General features: G+C 40.1%; 1 protein-coding gene across 3 annotated transcripts in view; it reads right to left on the minus strand.

The window, feature by feature from the left end:
- Nucleotides 1-6493, minus strand: part of Grm1 (glutamate metabotropic receptor 1) — a 389047-nt gene extending 382554 nt beyond the window's left edge. For 2 of the 3 annotated variants that reach the window (XM_057762223.1, XM_057762224.1), the window contains exon 1: nt 4013-5247. In XM_057762223.1, coding sequence (XP_057618206.1) covers nt 4013-4712 — 700 coding nt within the window. In that variant the 5' untranslated portion in view covers nt 4713-5247. Of the gene's footprint in view, nt 1-4012; nt 5248-6365 lie in introns of those variants that run through there. The other variant, XM_057762221.1, reaches the window with a different exon arrangement.
- Between the last annotated feature and the right edge of the window lie 8537 nt (nt 6494-15030).

The following is a 15030-nucleotide window of genomic DNA, read 5'->3' on the forward strand; positions in this document are numbered from 1 at the left end:
AAACAAAAGGTGAGTAAATGAATTGGTGGGGAGAGGATTCATGGTGACAAGTGTCAGCTAGAAGAAGGACCTGACAGTATCAAATGACTCTTAGTCAGCAAGGGAGAAATGCTGGAAACGTCAGGTCATCAGTTGCAGGAGTTTTGAAAAAAGACTGAATTGTGTGCACTTCTACTTCTGAAATTAACTCTTAATTCATCTCATTAGAATACTTACCACAGTTAAACAGTCTAGAGCTCGAATAAGGGAAGAGTGGTGTTAGCACTGGCATCTTTCATGTGTTGGTCTAAAGAATTTTCAAGACACTACTATTCCTTGCTATATGGTAAAATAGAAGAATCCATAATAGAATTCCCTGTGAAATAGATTGCAACAAGACAATAAAAGGAAGATAACAAAAATGGACAGGAACTATAATCATAGGCACCCTCAAGTAGAAGTTAGTATATGTAATTTTGTAAGAAATGCTTAACTTGTGTACTTATGGCTTAAAAGGATTTTCCTCTGACACCATGAAATTTTAAATTGTTTTTATGTTAAATGGAAAAATGTTTCTAAAAAAGAAAAAAATTAAAAAAAAGCAAAAAAGAGTCAATTACATATTAAATATAAGCACATGTTAAGAGAGATGTGGCATCAAAATAACATTTAACTATTCAAGAAGTCACCTTAATTTAAGGTGGATATTTGCAGAATGGAAACATCATCGTTAAAGCCACTGCTTGTCTGCCTACCTGGACAAACACAAAGGTCTTAAGAAAAGAAATAAATCCAACCTTAAAGAAAACTTGTTAAAGCTACAAACTCAAAAACCACATTAACGAACTTTCTCAAAGCTTTGAATTTAATCACCTGAAATTGTCACTTTTAAAAGTTGGTTTGCAGAACCTTTTGGAATGATTGATTTGACTTTTGCCCAGCAATCTCTGTTTCATCGGAAGAATAGAATGAAATGTCCTTGGCGGAGATAGTCTTCTTAGAAGTGGCTATTTTAGTACTCTGTGCTTAGCATATTTAAAGACATTCATTTCAAGTGAGCATCCAGAGTGAATTTGAATTTCATTGGTACATAAGTAGGGGTCTATTGCTTCAATATTCTTCTTCCTCTTAAGTCTCACGGTGTTGGGGAAGCAGTCTAAGAACAGTTTCTGGAGTCTCTACTGGAGGAACATTTTCTGCACCTTTTCTCTCTTGTCTGCTAAACTGACAGTTGTGGAGAGTTCAGTACAAAGAATGGAAGCTTGAAAACCATGTGAAAGAATGTGACTACTAAATTCTAATTTAAAAAACAAAAGAGAAAGTGTCTCAGAGCTTGTTTCAAAGTGAAATAAAGAAATAACAATATAAAACAATATGGACAATGAACAGACATCCTGTCCTATAATTTTTTAAAGTCATCAAAATGGTTACAGAAACTAAGGTACACTAACTAGTGTAGCCACTTGTGATGTGAACTGTACCAGACCTGCTCCTGATTTAAATAAATAAATAAACAAATAAAAAGGGTAAATTGACCACAGAGTAGCTGGTTTGAAAAGGTGGGGTAAAATAAAAGTCACTAGAGGTCACAGAATTTCTAAGTTCCCAATTCACATATTGAGACCAGCAGTCTCTCTTGCTGAATAGTGCCCAGATGGCAGAGACAGCCCTGGTATGTGGTCTTCACAGCTTCTTCACAGGAAGCTGTCACCAGTAAGTGACCCTGTCAGTCTGAAGGAAGTAAACTTGCTATGTGAGCCAAGGAAGTACACCACAGTCCCTGAGAAACAGAGGGCAGAGCCTCAGGAAAAAATAAATTTACAGTTGATTCTGACTCAAAGGAGCTCATACAACATTTTTTTTTTGGAGTTTGAAGAATATAAAAGCAATTTGATTTTCACAGGTAAAACGTGTTATAAAAGGAGAAACCAATTCCCATTAAAAAGAAGAAAGATAGTGTATCTAAGTGAGGATGCTCTGTGAGCATGATGTAGCCTGGAATTAATTCCAGTGTGGAGTCACCATCCTTGCCATACAAAAGTAATCAAAAGACAGAAAAGAAACAAAACAACCCAAGCTAATATACGGGTAAAATCAAGGTAGGCATCTCCTAAAAAAACTAGCAAACCAATACATTTTCAAAGCATGATTTTTTTTGTCTTGTCGGGGAAAAAAAAAAAAACATGATTAGCAGTTATTTTAGTGACATAATGCTTTTGAAAACCATATTTAAAAGAGAAGGGTCTCCTATTGTCTTCCTCCTCCAAATGAAACATAATAAAATATGGGAAATAAAGCTACCATTAAAATGACGAATTATCTCTCGCTCCTGAAAAAAAGAAATCATACTTCTGATAATGGTGACCAATTACTAAGGTCAGCAGAGGAAAAATGATAGATATTCAAATAAATCACATTCAATCTGGGTTTTGCAATTCCTTGTTGATTATCTCTCCAGGTCTGATAGTCCACACGTTTTAACTTGTGCTTTCAGAAAGGAGTACCTAGGCACTAGAAGAATCTGTCATAGTAGAATGCAGTAAATTAGCATTTAAACCTTAAAATGTAAAGAATTAACTTTCAAATTTAAAACTGTAGTTTAAAGAACAATGAGTCTGGGTTCAGAAGAGGTGAAAAGACATCATTGAAAGCCAAGGTTTGGGAGCAAGAGTCAGGAAACAGGAAAGTTTCTGTTTCTTTTTTCCACCAGTCAAGTCTGGAATTCTGTTTAAATCTACACTACTTTGGTATGTTTCGGAAACTCTGCTTCCTTTATTGATACATCTGTTCACATCAGCTAAAGCCAGCAACCACTAAGGTGACTGAATATTGAGCATTTTCAGATGAAACCAAGTCTATATCTTTTCTTTCAGTGAAAGAAAATTTTGACTTTAAAATATGACTTCAATGCTTTTCAGTCATTTGTACATTTCAGATAAATACTTGTGAATTGTTGTCTTAGAAGTTAATTTATAGCCAGGTGCTCTGTTTCCTTATAAGCCCTCTAGGGGAAGTTAGAATCAATGATCTTAAAAATTCTCATTTTAGCTGAAACTTCATCTAAGCTTCAGTGACTGTAGTAAGCAAGATCTTTTATGTAAGAAGTCTCCAAGAATTCACATTTATAATATTCTGAAAAAAAAAACCCAAAACTTTAACCTCAGGTCAGACTACTTCATTTTTCAAAAGCCATTTTAAATCTGATATCTGCTGTCCTTTCGTTGGTGATTTATCACTGTTCTCTCTTTAAATTCCGAAGAGCAAGGTCATGATATTGAAGACTATAAAGCCAAACTCAACTCCAAGTTATGATCAGCACCATTTCTCATAAAAACAAAGTAATTTTTTAGTGGAAGGGTGCATGATTTTGGCACAAGAAATAAGATAAAATAAACAAATACTTAAAATATTTACTTTTGCATGTAAGGTATTCCAGAATTTCAAGTGTGTCTTTCTGATAGGCTGAGGAAGATGAATGAATACTCCACTCCCAGGGAAGTTTTGTGTGTGAGAGTAGGCATCCCACCAAAGGACAATGGAGCATACCTTCAGATGTTTAAGACAAGAGAAAACTCACAAGCTCACGTTTCAAATCCACAGGAGACGACAGGGAGTGGGGTGTGCATAGGTGTGAATTATTCACGTTGGTTAGCTTGGGAAACCATGGACCACTCATTGATAGGAAATCCATTACCTTTACCTTGGACCAGTAAGCCTACCAAATGCAAACACAAACTCTGAGGGTAAGCCACCTTACGATCTGTAAGTCAAATCTATAGCTGGACACCTTTGCTTGCTGTTTTCATATCTTTTCTACTCCCCAAAACACCCTCGAATACCGTTTTAATGCACTGTAATTACCAAGAAAGGAAGATAAAAAGGCAATGCCTAGGTGGGCGTGCACTGAGAAGGGTAAAGTCAGCTTCCCGCTGAGCTAGAAATAAACAGAGATCACGTACACTACGTTTCTGGGCAAGAACCATATAATTCCTTGACTATCTTGGTAGTTTTCTTTCCCAAATATAGTGCCTACCTTCCGTGTGGACTGCGGAGACATAGGTCCAATTGTAACGCTTGACTATGTCAAGCATCGCCCTTGCCTGCAAAGTGTCAGAAGGGACCACCCTTAGGAAGTATTTGTACAAAGTTTTGTCGCTCAGGTCTATGCTTGTGGCAGAATAGGCGATCTGTGGGATGTCGAAGAGCTGGAGAAGATTCTGGACTTGAATGGCCACAGAGCTGGAGCCAGGGCCGATCACTCCCGCAATAGGTTTCTTAGTCCTGCCTGCGGGGAGGGTCTGGCCATCTGGCAGGCAACGGTTCAACCCATCCTTCTCATCTCGGATGGAAATCAGAGAGTCTCTGATGAACTCGATGCTCTGTTCCAGGGCCACGGAAGAGTGCCAGCAGGAGTCACGGATCTCACTGCCCAGGGTGATGTTGGGCAGGAGCACCGGGTCCGCATTGATCTTATCCAACGTGTGGAACATGGCCTCCACCCTCTGGATACCATACTGTTCTCTAATCTCCCCACACTTCCTTTCGGGTACCTTCTCTGCTGGAGGTTGGTGATGGACCGAGAAGAGGGCTCCAATGATGACATCTCCGTCCATCCTGGCCACGGAGCGCTGAGACGAGGCACTCACCAGCAATACTTTTCTGTCGGGAATTCTGGGCAAAATGGACATCTCCAAATAGATCATTGGGAAGAAAACCAAGAGGAGCCGGACCATTGTGGCGAAGACGCGGTACACCGTGGGCCAGCCGAGTTCCCACGCAGGTTCCCAGCGCGAACCACCCAGACGTCCGCCGCTGCCTTTGTAAGCTTCGTGCCTTTGGCCAACACAGCTGTTTCAACGCTTTCTCAGCCTCCACCACCGCCTCTCTCCCCTCCGCTTCCTCCTGCTGGTCCTCCGCGACCGCTCCCACACCCTGGGGGCGTGCTTAGAAGAAATCAAGTTGAGGTTTTTCACTGGTGCCCGAAGGTGTGTAGATCAGGTGTGCAATGCGCGGCGTGTTAGTGACCGTAAGCTGGTCTCTGATCACTGAAAGAAGAGAGGCAATGCCAGGTCATCGGAGGAATTGTGTTTAAACTCTGGGGTCTGTGATGCTAACTATTGTCCCGTCCACTTCACCCCAACACATCCTTCAGAAATAGCTAGGGAGGCAGCTCTGGTCAGTGATGGAAGTGCTGTGCCCTGCTCGCTCGCAACCGGGGTCCTGAGAGCTGCAGAGCCCTGCTGACCCGCCCCCTCCTCTCGCCTCAGGTCCCTTCACTGTTCCTCCTAACCGACCGAGCTTTCTCAGGTGAAGGGGGGCGGCAAGGGGAGGGAGAGGGGGAAGAGGGAGGAGCTAAATCCTTCAACCTAAGAACTTTCCCGGATTTGAAAAGATCAACTTTTTCCCAGAAGAAAATTTGGGAACTCTTTGCAAGGTAGAAGCGCTGTTTAAAAAAGAAAAAACGCAAACAATGGAAGCTCCTTTTACTTTAACACTTAAGGGTTGAAGAGACCCTGACATACAATTTTAGTTGTAAATGTAAATGCGACAGCTTGTGAAAAAGCCATATTAGTTACTAAGGCAACGCCTGGTAGTCTCCCTGTCTTGGGGTTTGTTATGTTGCACCCCCTAAGACATGAGGCTTACGGTAGAAGGAGCGCAAGAGATAACTTGTTTTTTGAGATAGGTTTGGAAAGGAGGTGGGTATCTTGCATCCGCCTATGTACGGGAGCTTTCGGGGCTTTGCATCGCTGTAAGAAAAGGAAGAAAGAGCTGGGCATGAGGGGGTCGCCTTTGGCACAGCACCCTGAGCCACAACGCGGTCAGAACCGTGGACAGCGCTCGGAGCTAGCCGAAAACACCTTTCCCTGCCTGCAAAGATGCTATGATGACCGGCGCACTGAAAATCCTTGACCTCCCTTCGCTCTTCCATCGCCTTCTTCATACACACACACACACACACACACACACACACACACACACCTCCCTAGTATCTCTCCACCCTCATTCTCTGAGCCTGCCTGTTCTGCAGGACTTCAATCCAACTGCTTTGGGTACGGTAGAGGCACCTGCGGGGCTGAAGTTGGCTCCCTCTCTCGTCCCTCCCCTTTCTCAAGGTGAGAGTCAAGATGAAAAGGGGGCTGCGGGAGTAGCCTGGGAATGAAAGGACCGGAGGCAAGGCACAAAAGAGGGAGGAATCCAGCCAGACTCCCACCGCTCCCCACCGCTTCTCAGACAAGCACGACTGAAAGAGATAAATAAACGAAGATCCTCCTGGATCCAGAAAAAATCCGATAGATAGAACAGTACCTTCCTCTGGGGTGGGCTTCACCGCAGGAAGATATCCGCTCACCTGAGCCAGTTTGGGGTGTGTACTCAAGACCTACCTGAGTCCGGGTAGACAGAGCTATTGGTCCCCAGGTCAGAGGACTGCAGCCGCCCTCGGTTCGCAGACACCTCAGCTCTAATCCAGACGGTGCAAGGATGTGATCTGGGCTGTACACTAGTGCCCTCTTTCTTCGGCACTATTTTACCGCAAGGGAAATAAAAATGGGGGAGGGAAGCAAATTCAAAAAAAAAAAAAAGAAGAAGACGAAGAAGAAGAAAAGAAAAAAAAGCAGGTCACCCAAGGTTTGTCTAATATCTAATGTATAAAAACTAGACATTTGATAGAGGAGGAGGAGAAGCCAAAGAAATGCAGAAACTGTCGATTTCTCCACTGCTGTGTTGTCTATATGACAGACTTTAAAGAGGTTATCAGACACATGGGGATTCAGTAATTTCTGGCCAGAGGAGTGAGGAGCTCCTGGTCTCCTTTGGGGTGATTAGCTTTCTTTGCATTTAACTCAAGGACTCACATATATTTTTTCCTCTGGAAATGAGTCCACACTCACAAAAGCAATGTGTGCAATATGTCTCTATACTGCGGGAGAAGGCTCTGTTGGCAGGTTGCAAAGAAGATGGAAAGCGGTTCCACAGGGCGGGACAAGGGAAAGGAGGAGCATACACACCCTAAAGCAGGATGAGTCAAATGTAGAGTGGAAGTCACAACCACCTTTTCCAGGTCAAGAAGGATCTAAATTGAGAACAAGAGGTCATATGAAAACACTGGAGTGAAAAAACACTTATCCAAATTCCTCCCAGACTGCCAGCACCTTCCCGACAGGTCTCACAGTGTTGCATTTTACTGCATGAAGACTGGAAGTTAAATCACATTCCTCTTGGGGCAGGATGGCCAAACAGAATGAGTACAGGCTTTCTTAGAGGCAAAAACAAACGACATGGAGACTTTCCAGACTTAGTTAAATCTCTTTGGAGCAGAAACCAGCCTGTGTTGGTGACCTTGTTTACCTCATCTTGGTATTAGGAAAACTGTCCCGACCAAGGAGATGAGCCATATGGGGCTGTGTATATCTTCAACTGTATGTTCCATCAGAAGTTGGGAAGGGAAATGCCTCCAGTCAAGAACAGTTAGACTCCGTGTTCTGATTTTTGTTTTTTATTTTCCTCAAGTGTCAGACATTTCTGAACTGTTTTCTTGGGCAACCTAAAAAGGAATCTTCTGACAGCCTTTCCCACAAAGAATGAACTGAAGCAAGTATGTACTCTACAGAGTAAAAAGTCTCACTTCTCAGTTCTGGGGGCAAAACGCACGTTTACTCAAGGGAAGGAAAAACACATAAGTTTCAGTCACCACATACAGTGCAAACTCATTCTGTTTGAATTTTCAGAAGAGCAAGCTGAATTTTTCATAGTACCCATAGTATTTCTTGTCCTCTAACAGCAATTTGAGCTTAAATTATAGATCATATTCTGGGTTCAAAATCTCTGAAAATGATTTTTCTGACCTTCTTCTCCGTTGTAGCATTTCATATACAAATTAGTAACTATGTGTACTAGCTAATCTTGTGTCAACGTGACACAAGCTAGAGTCATCAGAGAGGAGGGAGCCTCAGTAGAGAAAATGCCTCCATAAGATCAGGCTGCAGGAAAGCCTGTGTGGCATTTTCTTAATTAGTGGATGATAGGGGAGGTTCCAGATCATTTAGGTTCTACCACCTTTGGGCTGGTGGTACTGTAAGAAAACAGGCTAAATAAGCCATGAAGAGCAAGTCAGTAAGCAGCATTCCTCCATAGCCTCTGTATCAGCTACTGCCTCCAGGTCCCTGCCCTGTGTGATTTCCTGTCCTAGCTCCCTCTGATGGTGAACAGTGATGGGAAAGCATACACTGAATAAAAACCCTTTCCTCTCAAGTTGCTTTGGCCACAATTTTTCATCACAGAATATTGTCCCCAATGAAAACACTATGATTTCCCACCAAATAGAAGAAAGCAACATCCTTAAAGTCCACCATTATCTTCAGCATGCAGTCCTTGAAGCTCAAAGTCTTTGATGTACCAAATTTCTATCACTTAGAAAAGACTATTTACTACTGAAGGAATGATTAAAATTTGAGATTTTATGTTTTTTTCAAAATTCATTTTATATCCCAAGTAAAAACTACCCATTCAAGTGGGCAGGAAGAAAGATGAATTTGGGGATCAAAAGACAACATGTGTATGTGTGTATGTGTACACACATACATATAAGCATTATATATTGTGGGGATTAAAGATTAACTTCAAATGTAGCATCTTGAAATTATTACATTTTCCTTTTCATTACACTTTATATTGACTAAATTTTCAAAAGCAAAATACTAATAAGACTATTTTACATTGCTAATAAATCACAGATCACAAATATATAGTACCTTCTCCATTTGCTAAAGGTACTTGAATTAAAAAGCACTAAGAGTATTAATATTTATTCAGTACTGACAGGGTAGTATATAGAACTTAACATATGATTTGTTAGCAGTGTACAAAATGCCGTAAGTATTTCGCTTTGCAGTTCTATTTAATGTAAGATGTAGTAGTGATCAGACAAAAGATTATCTGATAAGTAGCTTAAAATAGATCTCAGAATTACACACAGTCTCACATTCCTGCAGTTTCAGGGCTGGAAGGCTGAGGGAAGAGTTGCCATAAGTTTGAAGTCAGCTTGGACTACATAGCGAGTTCTAGACCTGCCTGGAATACATACAGAGTGATACCCTGTGTGTTAATTGTTTTTCTGTTGCTGCGATAAAATGCCATGACCAGGGCAACTTATAGAAGAGTTTATTTGGGCTTGTGGTTCCAGAGGATAAAAGTTCATCACAGAGGGGAAGCATAGCAGCAGGTAACAGACATTGAAACTGGAGCAGGAAGCTGAGAGTTCACATTAACACCTCTGCAAGCAAGAAGTAGAAAGAGCAAAAGAGAAGTAGGAAGAGGCTATGTATTCTGAAAGCCCTTCCACAAGACACGCCTCCTCTAACAAAGCCACACCCCCTAAACCTCCACGTGATAGTTTGAGTAGGAATGCCGCCCCCCCCCAAGACTCATATTTTAGAATGCTTAGTCATCAAGGAGAAGCACTATTGAGGAGGATTACAAAGATTGGGAGGTGTGACCTTGTGCTTGCGAGCGCGCGCGCGCTCTCTCTCTCTCTCTCTCTCTCTCTCTCTCTCCCTCCCTCTAACTCCCTCTCTTTTTCTCTGCCTGCGGATCAAAATGTAGCTCTCAGTTACTGTTTCTGTGCCATGTTTACTGCCATGCTCCCTGCCATGATGATAATAAACTGACCCTCTGAAACTAGAAGCAAACCCCCAGTTAATGCCAAATATACTTCTTATTCAAGTTGCTGTGGCCATGGTGTCTCTTCTCAGCAATAGAACAAACACTAAGACACTCTTAATCGGTGCTACCAACTGAAGACCAAGCACTCAAATTCATGAGCCTATGATGAGTAATTGTCATTCAAACCACCACACCCTTTCTCAAAAAAATGTAGTCCATATGCTGTTGTAAAAAATAAATATAACATAACAATATTTATCATGTGAATACATGGTAACAGAGCAAATATTGCCCACAAAAATTACTCCCAGCTTCCTTTTTAGTACATGCATAATTACTATTGGATTCTTCCATAAAAGATATTATGGAGAAATAAGTCTAGGTTATAAGTAAAGGATTTTAGGGTTTCCCCATAAATCACTTGAAAATCCAAATCCTTCAAACAAGAAATGTAAGGGAAAAAAAGCAATGAGCAAGTTAAGTGTGTGTTGGAAATTATAGTGGACTCTAGTGGGCATTTTGAAAATTAACATTTACACAGTCATTGGAATATGGAAGTAAAGTATACACAAGAGATAATAAACTCATTACTAAAGAGATAGCACTGACTGAAAATAGAAATGGGATCAAAGAAGGTCTTTGTAGAAATTCATTTGTGGAAAATTGATATGTAATGTATTACTAAGGGAATATAATGGCTGTTCAAGGTAAACCAATGTCAGGTATCGTGAATATCATGCTTTTTCATAAACTACTTTACTCAGTGGACAGTTGAATTAATATAATATTTCCTACATCTCTACATTTAATTCATGAGCATAGCAGGATAATTCAGATCCCAGTGAAGATTTTCAGTTTATTTATTCAATTTGGCTATCTAGTCTGCTTAAAATGAGAAGTAAATTGCCGTATTAAGACTGGACATCATGCTCTGAACCATATACAAAAGCAAAGTATAAAACTTCATCCATCAGGGGCTGGAGAGATGGCTCAGTGGTTAAGAGCATTGCCTGCTCTTCCAAAGGTCCTGAGTTCAATTCCCAGCAACCACATGGTGGCTCACAACCATCCGTAATGAGGTCTGGCGCCCTCTTCTGGCCTTCAGGCATACAAGCAGACAGAATATTGTATAATAAATAAATAAAAATATTAAAAAAATATTTAAAAAAACTTTATCCATCAAAATGTAAAATCATTTTTATAAAATGTAAATGAGGGGCCACAGAGATGGTTCAATGGATGAGAACACTTTCAGTTTCTGCAGATGACCTGGGTTCGGTTCCCAGCACCCACATGTCAGCTGCCATTTGTAACCGGAGTTCTAGGAGGTCCAGTACCCTATGTGGCCTCTAAAGACAAGAGGTATCTGCATGAGAAACAGATTTTCATGCAGGCAAACACTCACCCAGAGAAAACAAAAATGTATACATTTTGAAAAACTATAGATTGTGGTTGATTAACAAAGCTATATATCTATTGTTTTATTGGTGTGATTAATTAGGTAAGACCAAGACATTGAAATAAGATGGAAAACACCAGCTACAATATGTGGTTAGAAAACATAAAGGAACTGTGTGCTCTTGCAGATGGACTAAGTGACATGTGTTTGGACACATTTTGTTCTTCCACAACAGTCAAAACACTACTTTTTGAAGTTCTGAAATATGATTAAGGAGAATAAGGCAACCACAATTATTCTGGAAGCACAATAATGACTGTAATTACTGTGTGATACATTCCTCATGACATTACCATGTCTGGTTCATATTATATGTTCGTGTATTGAACAAATGAAAGGATATATTGTTTTTAAACATAAAAATAAATATTTTCTGTGAGTGACTTTCTCTAAGATTTAAGTTGGATTACCAGGTTTCTTATTTATTACTCATTTAATATAGGGGAGAATGATTTTTTTTTTTTGCTTCTGTCTCAAGTGTAAATGGATAGTCCAATTAACATTTATTTTTACTGTATTTACACTACAGATGTTGTGACATTTGAAGCACTGAAATATTTTTTAAACTTGACAGAAATCTTTTTATTTACTCTTCTACATTAGTTAGCCAATAATAAATGAGATTTAAAAGGTTATAAATGAGAAAAAAGGTAGTAAATCAATAAAGCATAACTTTCATGTGCTGTTGTTGTTATATAACTCTGATGTGTCATTGGAAAATATTCTTAGAATCGTTATGACATGAGTAAGACAGAAATATTATAATAGCCTTAGATATAGGACAAATGAGACACCAAGAATCTGATCCTTGCCTGAACTCAGGGAGAAAATTAGAGGTAGGGCTACATCTTATTGCCTTTAATCCAAATTCATAAGGAGTATGTAATAAAAACCACTTGCACTAACTGTGCTTCGTGATACAACTTTTCATATTTCCTTAAGCTCTGAACTCATCTTCTCTACTTAGGAGAAGCTTAAGTAATAGAGAAAATGGGTGTGAGTTGCTTTGCGGCTTTCTTCTGCTGAGGGCATCAACAGTACAGGTGAGTGCTCTATTTGCTAAAATTAGCCATCTTTTATAACAGTTCTAATAAAGGCAGTAACCCACTTGCACAGTCTCACAGCCAACTTTTGAACAATTAGCAAGGAAAGTATCTAAATTTTCAGGTACAATAAATGCCTTCACTAGAAAAGGTTTTGTTTTACAATTTCAGCTACACAACACACTGAAATATTGTCTCTGAGAAAGCAACACTGTGTCATGTCCCTACTTGAGGAGAAAATCAACACCATGGTTGTTCTCCTTTCAGCACAGCACTAAAATAATGATCTACTTAAAACACCTTTTTTTTCTCCTTTCACTTACTTGCCTCAAAACCTGCAATATATCCGTAGTAGAATATCTAAATTGATCAACCTGACACTGGAAGTCATTTGACTATGGAAGTCTCACAGAAGGAAACCATGTAACTACATACTTTCTTTTTTATATTAATTTTTATTGATTTTATTGAGCTATACACTTTTCTCTGCTCCCCTTCCTTCCTCTTCCCTCCCCTTTAACCATCTCCCAAGGTCCCCATGCTCCCAATTACTTAGGAGATCTTGACTTTTTCTACTTCCCATGTAGATTAGATATGTGTATGTCTCTCTTAGAGTCCTCATTGTTGTCTAGGTTCTCTGGGATTGTGATTTGTAGGCTGGTTTTCTCTGCTTTATGTCTAAAAGCCACTTATGAGTGAGTACATACTTTCTAAGAAAGAGAGGTCAGACAGGGACCAGTCAGTAGAAGAAAACTCTGGCTTCACATGCCTAAGCATGTTTAAGGGGTTGTGACAGTAAACTCATAGTTTGTTGTTGCTGTTAATGATGGTTCGTTTTTATTATATTGTGGTTTTTTTAGAGAATTTTGCACATGTGCTCAGTGAATACTGACTACTCTTACTTCTTGCCTCACTTCCAGCCCTATCCACCCACCACTTCAGATACAAATCTCTCCCTCAAGTTTGTGTCTATTCATTTTGTTTTGTGACCCTGCCATAGTCCTCTGTGTGACCAAGAGTCTAGAGCTATCTATTAGAACTTATAGGGGTCAGTAGAGGGTATAAAACTAAAGACAATGATTCCTCCTTGCAGCAGCGAGTAGATCAGGGGTAAAAGGCAGGACCCTGTGAGTTCCTTCTGCTCTTCAACTGACTGTTGATTGAGCTGATCTTGTTGAAAGTGCAGATAACTACAGTTGATGTGAATTAATGATTGCAATAGATATATGCATCTTGGAAATGGTGTTTCCTAGTCTTTTATAAATGCCCTGGCACCTCTTCTGCATTACTCCCTCAGCCTGAGAGGGAGCACTATAAAGGACTTATTTGGGGCAGAACTGACATTCATAACTTATTTTCTGCATCTGGAGCAGCTATGGGCCTGCACTCACCACTGTTTCTTGTAAGGAAATGTTTCTCTAATTAAGGCTAGGATTACTTTTTAAAAGGTATTACAAATGCAGCTTGCTGCCATGTTAGTTCTGTTAACTGTCAGAAATATGCTCTTTCCCACCCCCCATGGACATACAACTTTCCTAGATGTGTGTTTTTAGCCAGGCTCACAATATCAGATATTCCCACCCAATGTGACTCTCATGAAGTGGATCTACTCAGAAAACAGTAGGATATGCACTACCCCCTCACAAAGTCAAGTCTCCAGTGCACAGGTGGGAATGTCTTGCTTTCCAAGTGGTTTCTTCATACTCCCTTTATCCAGATTTATCCTCACCCTATCATACATCCCCAACTTCTCAAACAACTTCTCTTCCTGCATATACCTTTTCACTCACAGTATTCTGACCTTCACTTTTTACATAAGTTCTACTTCCCCTTTTCCTAGTGCAATCCCTTCCCCTTCCTTGTTTTCTGACTTGCATGTCTATTTCATGTCAGACATAACGTACTAAAGAGTTGAAGCCAGGATATTCATATAGAACAAATGTCAATTGTCCTTTTAAGCCTTGGTCACTTCACTTGGAATAATTTTTTTCAACTCTATTCATTTCCCTGAATTTTTCATAATTTAATTTTTATTTGCAACTAATTAAAATTCCATTGTGTATATGTACCTGTGGTGGTTTGAAGGAAAATGCCCCCCAAAGGGAGTGACACTATTAGGAAGTTTGATCTTGTTAGAGAAACTGTGTCACTGTAGGGATGGACTTTGAGGTCTTTTTTGCTCAAGCCTACCTCAGTGTGACAGTCAGTCAACTTCCTGTTGCCTGCAAGATGTAGGACTCTCAGTTTCTCTTCCAGCACCATGTCTGCCTGCATGTTACCATGGTCCCGACCATGATGATAATGGATGGAACCTTTGAAACTGTAAACCACCTCAATAAAATATTTTCTTTAAACGATTGGTTGTAGTCAGGGTGTCTTTTTACAGCAATAGAAAACTCTAAGACAGTACCACATCTTCCTTACCCATTCTTCAGTTGTTAGTCATCTAAATTGTTGCTATTTCCTAACTATTGTGAAAAGGGTAGCAATGAATCAATGTTCAGGTATCCCTGTAATAGAGTAAACTCCTTTAAGTAAATACCCAGGAGTGGTACATTTGGGTCATATATAATAGCTTTATTTTCAGCATTTTGAGAGATCTCTAGACTGATTTCCAAGGTGGCTACACTAGTTTACATTCTCACCAACAATGTATGTATGTATTTATTTATTTATTTTTATTTTTTGATTTTTTTGATTTTCAAAACAGGGTTTCTCCGTAGCTTTTGGTTCCTGTCCTGGAACTAGCTCTTCTAGACCAGGCTGGCCTCGAACTCACAGAGATCTGCCTGCCTCTGCCTCCCGAGTGCTGGGATTAAAGGCATGCACCACCACCGCCCAGCTACCAACAATGTATAAAAGTTCCCTTTCCCCATATGACCACGA

This window comes from Chionomys nivalis, chromosome 2 (genome assembly GCF_950005125.1).
Source record: "Chionomys nivalis chromosome 2, mChiNiv1.1, whole genome shotgun sequence".
Classification (NCBI taxonomy): domain Eukaryota; kingdom Metazoa; phylum Chordata; class Mammalia; order Rodentia; family Cricetidae; genus Chionomys; species Chionomys nivalis.